Source organism: Aegilops tauschii, chromosome 3, assembly GCF_002575655.3.
Source record: "Aegilops tauschii subsp. strangulata cultivar AL8/78 chromosome 3, Aet v6.0, whole genome shotgun sequence".
Taxonomy (NCBI): Eukaryota; Viridiplantae; Streptophyta; class Magnoliopsida; order Poales; family Poaceae; genus Aegilops; species Aegilops tauschii.
The window spans coordinates 389,050,605-389,056,882 of record NC_053037.3 but is presented as its reverse complement, the minus strand read 5'-3'; the positions used below and the strand labels follow the sequence as shown (position 1 = coordinate 389,056,882).

At 48.7% G+C, this 6,278-nt stretch overlaps 1 protein-coding gene across 2 annotated transcripts; it reads right to left on the bottom strand.

The window, feature by feature from the left end:
- Nucleotides 1–1,446: 1,446 nt before the first annotated feature.
- On the bottom strand, nt 1,447–5,114 carry LOC109758379 (uncharacterized). 2 transcript variants are annotated; one of them, XM_020317231.4, is made up of 4 exons: nt 4,955–5,114; nt 3,030–4,342; nt 2,193–2,648; nt 1,447–1,962 (listed from the first exon to the last, which is right to left on the bottom strand). In XM_020317231.4, the coding sequence occupies exons 2-4, from the start codon at nt 4,089–4,091 to the stop codon at nt 1,675–1,677; spliced, it is 1,806 nt and encodes a 601-aa protein (XP_020172820.1). In that variant the 5' UTR covers nt 4,092–4,342; nt 4,955–5,114; the 3' UTR covers nt 1,447–1,674. The 2 variants fall into 2 exon arrangements, with proteins under 2 accessions (XP_020172820.1, XP_020172818.1); XM_020317229.4 differs by having other exon boundaries at nt 4,683–5,056.
- Between the last annotated feature and the right edge of the window lie 1,164 nt (nt 5,115–6,278).

The following is a 6,278-nucleotide window of genomic DNA, read 5'->3' as shown; positions in this document are numbered from 1 at the left end:
ATGGCAACAGTTGCAGTTGTCCAAAAATGACATCTGGCACTTGATCTGAGATGGCAACTGCAGTTGAGCAACCATGGCAACCGTAGTTGTCCGACATGGCAACTGTAGTTCAGCGACATGGCAACTGCAGTTAAACGAACATGGAAGAGGGTCCGGACCATGGCAACTGCAGTTAAACGAACATGGAAGAGGGTCCGGACCATGGCAACTGCGAGGCACGTGGTGACTGTCACGCAGGGGGTGCGGGACCATGAGGTAGGAGGCCTGACGTACGGGCGTGTTGGCGTTATCTATTTTGCCCACACGTAGGCGTGTGAAAGGGACCGCGAGGAAAAAAAAGAGGCGTGTGGGCATTACTTGTTTTGCCCACACGTAGGCGTGTAGGCTGATCTTCTTAGACACCACACAAAACGTGTCGGCAGACCCCTAACGCCCACACGTGTGGGCGTTATCGGGGTCCATGTTTATTTGTCGATTTGTTACCTGTAGGCTTTAAATGTATCGTCTTGGTATTTTGCCTATCTGTTTTTATGATGGAGCTTTTTTAGGAACGGATTGGCTGCACTACGTGCATTTCCATGTATATGACATGGCACTTCTTGGGCCGCAATGTCACACGTCATCTATACCAATATGTCATATCCATGGATTATTTATATTTGGAAGATATTGGAAAGATGTTGACAAAGATACTGTGCAGCTTCAGTAGGTTTTTCCCTGGAAAAGAACTACAAAATGGACTGGGGTAGAGGATGGCAAACAACATAGTAGAGGAAGGGGTAGCTGACATTTTTGTTTATCATTTGCTAGATAAGCGAAACGAAGGAGAGTGACTTTGAGGATGATATGGATGTGGACTACTGTTTTGAAGTTGATGTGTATAAGCTGAGTAGTTTGCATCATAGTGTTGATTGGTCAAAACGGCGCCAAATCTGCAGTGATACCAGGTCGGCGCTGAGACGAGGGACTAAACTTGTTCTGTTTGAAGAGTTAATGTTGCAAAATGTCTGGTTCAGAAGTTAAGAGAGAAAATATGCACTCTGTGAAGAGTTGATGGACGAAAAATATACTTTTTTTCTCTTTACTACAAAGAAGCATTCAATTCACCTTGGCATCCACTCTACCACTCCCTCCGTCCCAAAATAAGTGTCTACCACCCTAAAATAAGTGTCTTAATTTTGTACTAGCTCTAGTACAAATTTGTACTAAACTCAAGACACTTATTTTGGGATGGAGGGAGTACAATACAACGACAATAATTGGAAGGTGCTCTGCTCAGTTAACTTCTCCACATTGTAAGTTTAACAAATCTCAGATTATCCTGATGAGTGATGAGCATCTAGGACTAGGAGTCCAGAAAGAAGGGCCAGGTGTACTTCCTTCGAAATTCGATTTTTCTTTTGGACTCTCTCAGAGTTAAAAAGGACGAGTCAATGACAACAAACATTCAAGCACAAAAACAGAGTATTTTTTTTCAGGGACTTTGCATAGGCACAAGCAACACAAAAGGAAAAAAAAATCAAGTTGAACCCAGAGAAGTACTTCACTTACTATGCTATGAAACAACAAATACAAGCAAATGGGACTCTTTTTATATATATACCAAAAGAAACTTTTGATATTTACATTCTAAGGACTACCTGGACTAGAACAGATTGGAAGAGAGAAGATTAGTTACAGAAGTTTTGGTGGTGGAGGTCCAGAGAGATCATGATGATGATGGGGATGCTTGAGCTTGTGGAGCCAGTGGGCTAGCCATTTCTTGGGATCATGATTCTCCTGGCAGTTTGAGCTTGGCATATTGTCAAGTGTTCCATCTCTTTCAAGAACCATCTTGAACTTGTCCAGTAATTGAACTATTTGCCAGAATTCAGGCCTTTTATCTGCTTGCAAGGCCCAACACTGCTCGATCAGAACCCGTAATGCAGCTGGGCAGGTGCCGGGAATGGCCGGCCTCACATTCTGAAAATGGAAATTGGTGGTCATTTTCTTCTTCTCAGAAAGCACAGGATCAGAAATTCAGAATGTATATGGACTGTTCGAGAAAAAAAGAATGTATATGAACTAATTAAAAGAATGTCCATATGCACAATGTCATGCCTAATGTCTCTCCATCTGGAAAATTTGTATAATCTCAACCTAACAAAGGTATTACCTGACAGGGACAGAAATGGGACCAGATGAGTGCATACCTTGTCAAAAACAGCAAAGGCTGCTTGGAACGGAGTCAAATCTTCATAAGGCACGGAGCCGGTAAGCATTTCCCACAAGATAAGGCCGAAGCTGTAAACATCGACCTTCCGACCATAGGGTTTGTGCTTCATCATCTCCGGAGCCATCCATCTGAAGGTCCCGGGATCGTTCGCCAGAGGGTCACAGTAGGCTTCTTCGCAGGCTATTCCAAAATCGACAATCTTCGCGCAGCATTCCCCGTCAAATATGATGTTATCCGGTTTCACGTCACGATGTACGATTCCTTGCGAGTGGACGTACCCCATGCCGTGTGCGATATCCAAGCCAACTGAAATGATCTTGTCCAAAGGCAGAGATCTGTGCTCTTGCTTGTGCAAGAATGATCTCAACGAACCACCAGAAAGGAACTCGGTGATGACGCAGAAGACCGGCGGACTGGTGCATGCTCCAACCAGCTACAAAAGAAATTGTATTTATGGATCAATAATTGACTTTGTTTTGCGATGATAACATCAAAGATGGGATCACGTAAGCAAGATTTCAGGACTGTGAGTTGTTACTAGCATGGTCATACAGGACTACTACGTTCGGCATGACGTAGGAACACACCTGAACTAAAAGCTAGGTACTGATGGAAACTTAGTACCAGAAACTTGCCATTTCAGGGAAGAAATGTAAGTCATCTGGCACAAGGCTAAACGTAAGGATTGCTCTTTCTATCTAATCTAGAAATAAATTTCATCAGCTGTTTCAAACTTCTTTGATAAATAAATCAATATAAGCACAAATTGCCTGAAACTGAATATTTCTGCAGAGGAAACTCAGGAAGTTACTACCTTAATGACGTTTCGATGCTGGAGGCGGGACAATGTGACAACCTCCGTGTTGAACTGCTTCTCGAGCTGAGATGCCAGCTCCGCATCTTCCTCGACGTCAGGCTGCCTGATGAACTTGACAGCAACGGGCACCTCCTTGTAGATTCCATGGAACAGACGGCTGTGCGCCCCGTAGGCGAACTTCTGCCCGATGAGGAGCTGCTTGCGATCCACCGTCCAAGTTTCGAGCACCTTCTCTGCGGCCGCCTTGGCCCTTTGGTTGTCCCAGTGCTCCTTCCTGTGGTGCTTCACCTTGGCCGGCGCCTTGAGTGGCGCGTCCGCCGGCGGCGCGCGTGGCGGGGACGAAGATTTCCGGCGCGGCGGCGGCGTGGAGAACCTCTTGCTGGCTGATTTGGCCTCCTTGAACACCTCAGGCACGGGACGGCTTGGGAGAGGGGACCTCGCCCTCAGCATCCGCGTCGTGCGCCCCTCTGGGAGGACCCTGAGCGACGAACTGCGCACCGGCGGCCGCGGCGCGTCCAAGACCGGCGCTTTCTTGGCCGGGAAAGGAGACGGGCTGGAGCACACCCTTTGCAGCCTCATGCTCTGCTCGTCTGGGTGGAAGGAGAACTCGAGAGGCCCAGGGCTGTCGGCCTTGCTCGGGTCCTGAACCTCGGGCTCGGAGCAGACGTCGACGAAGAGGTTGTTGCGGCCCCTCGTTCCGTTGGCAGAGTTGTTGGTCGGTGCTGACTGCGGCGGGTGACCGTGATCGGCAGGCTTCTCGTGATGATGCACCGGTATGGCGTTGGAGAAGGCATGGTTGAGGTCCGTCTTGGGCTGGGCACTCAGCGACCTTGTCCTTGGAATGGGGACCGGGTTGGTGGTGGCGGAGGCTTTGGTCCTGGGCTCGAAGTTCATGCCGTGGAGCTTGAACCCTGAGTCGGAGCCCTTGTTCTGCCTGAGCGCGGCGCCGCGGTTGAACTGCTCGACGAAGGCGCCGAACTGCTCCCTGCCGGAGTTGGAGCGGACGACGGAGTGGGAGAACCTCGTCCGCCGCACCCACGAGTAATCCTCGTCGTCCATGCCGACCGACCAGATGGGCCGATGCAATGGATGGATGGACTTGATTTGATGCGACGGGAGCGGCGAGTCGCTGACGTGTTATTAGGCTTATAGGAACCTGGACGAGAAAAACCCGGATCCTAGAACGTCCCAGAGCTCGTTGAAGAGACGCCACATTTGCTCCCCCTCTTCGGTTCTTCTTATGGCACGCCTCGATTGCTCTGAATTCACGCGCAATCCGGCCGGATTCCGTGGACCGCCGCCCGCCGCCCCTGGATCAATTCAAAAGCAAAACACTCGCGAGATCAATACACACACCTTTCTGAAGGTCACGATTGGTCAAAGCCAAGCAACCACGGTTTCCGAACGCAAGAAGAAGGAGGGATCAAATTGGAACGAGGAACCGTGCAGGCAAGAAAAACAGAGGCGTGCGAGAACAATCACATCACATCACATGCAGGAAACAGGGGGAGGCAGGCGGGCAGCGATCGGGAGACCTCGGAATTCGGCGCCTAATCCACGCCAAATCCCCTGGCCGAACGCAACCGGTATCCAAATCCAAAAGGAGCTGGCCCTCCTAATCTGAAACCAGGAAGAGTCACGGCCGCTTACCCGATGGGAAGGAACACCCGAATCTATCTAGGCCGAGCGACGCGCGCCTGGGAGGAGGCAGCCGTCCGGCCGGCCAAGAACGTGGAGGGAGCAGCGGCGACGTGGGACGGACGAAGGCTGTGCGCGGGGGAAAGAATCGGGCGGGGCCGAGAAAAGGCGGCACCTCCTGCCTTTGGACGTGGGTGGAGCGTTGGAATTTGCCGGGAGGGACGGAGGGATGGAAGGGGGGAGGGAATGTTGCGACGGGGGCACGGGACGTTCCAATCGCTCACCGAACGAATCCAGCAGTTGTGCCAGGGCCGGGCGCCCTCCCCGCCTTTGTTCCTCTTCCTTTCTCCCTTTTTTCTGCCGGGCGGCGCGTGAACCTGAAAGGCGGAAGAATCCTCTGCCCTCTGCGTTGTAAAATAAATAGGGCAGGGAGGTACGGTGCTGGGCGGCTCTGGGGCGGTGTGGGACTTGTTCCCCGGAATACAATTCTTTCTTTCTTTGTTTATGGGTCAATCATGAGAGACGACTTTGGGATTAGTCTAATCCAAATCCAAAGCTGTTTTGTTTCTGGTGAGATTTGACGCGCACGGTTTTTATATTCCGGAGATTCGTTCCGTCGCGGGACTCCCCGCGTCCACGTGGATCCCGTGCTAAAAGTCAGTTGTTTGTTGCTGTTTTACGTGTCAACGATAAATTTGGGAGACTCCTGTTGCAAAAATATAGAAGAAAAAATCCAGCAAACGAATAGCAATGATAAAAAGGAAGTTAGAAACATTAGCACAAGCAAGAAAAAGAAAAGAAAATTTTGTGTCAGTAAACAAAGACATATACTAGAAAAACATAAACTAAAACGAAAACAAAAATTCTTATTCTAAAATAAAATGAATTAAGAACATTGGTGCTATCCTAAAGGGAAAATAAACTAAAACCATATGCTGATAAAAATTGCAAAGAAAATAGATATAGCTTGCATAGTGCCATAATATGCAAGCACAAGTATAACTTGCATGCGTACGACCAGGCTATACTAAGGCTTAGTTTGGCAACGAAGTTTTTAGAGAACCATGGTAATTGAAAACTACAGTATTCAGATGTGCACACAACGAATACTACAGTTTCTTTAAACCGTGTTTTTTCTCAGTTTTAGCGAAACTACCTAGGTGTTTGGCGGGTGTTGTTATACTACAGTTTTGACCAATTGTAACGCTGGGTGACATCTGAAACTCACTGAGCTACAAGACCTAACGGCCGCCGGGTGCATGCAGCTTCTACGCATAAGGTCAGCTCGTCCGCACCTATGTAGCAGATTTGTGTACTGCTATGCTAACTAGGCAGGCGCAAGAAACGGATCGATCAGCCGGCCTTCAATGGCTGGACTAATTTAACCATGAGGTGCATGATTGATCAAGAGCCTGTGGCAACTTAAGTTCATTAATCAACTAGATTGAAGTAATACAATCCTAGGAGCGTGTTGTTATCATATGTCTATACGTGCATGTACTTTTGAAGGCGGACCAAAATTCTTTGCGCGTGTACGATGCACCATTTATACTGAATTGGCTACCTAGCATATATATACCCGGTTGCATACAAGTGTTCTCCTGATCT

Bases quoted from the DNA above. Each gene is read 5' to 3' on its own strand.
- LOC109758379 (XM_020317231.4), bottom strand. From the start codon at position 4,091: ATGGACGACGAGGATTACTCGTGGGTGCGGCGGACGAGGTTCTCCCAC. The intron at 2,649-3,029 runs GTAGTAACTTCC...TTTCTTTTGTAG, and splicing joins AGCATCGAAACGTCATTAAG to CTGGTTGGAGCATGCACCAG. The intron at 1,963-2,192 runs GTATGCACTCAT...TTCCATTTTCAG, and splicing joins CCTTTGCTGTTTTTGACAAG to AATGTGAGGCCGGCCATTCC.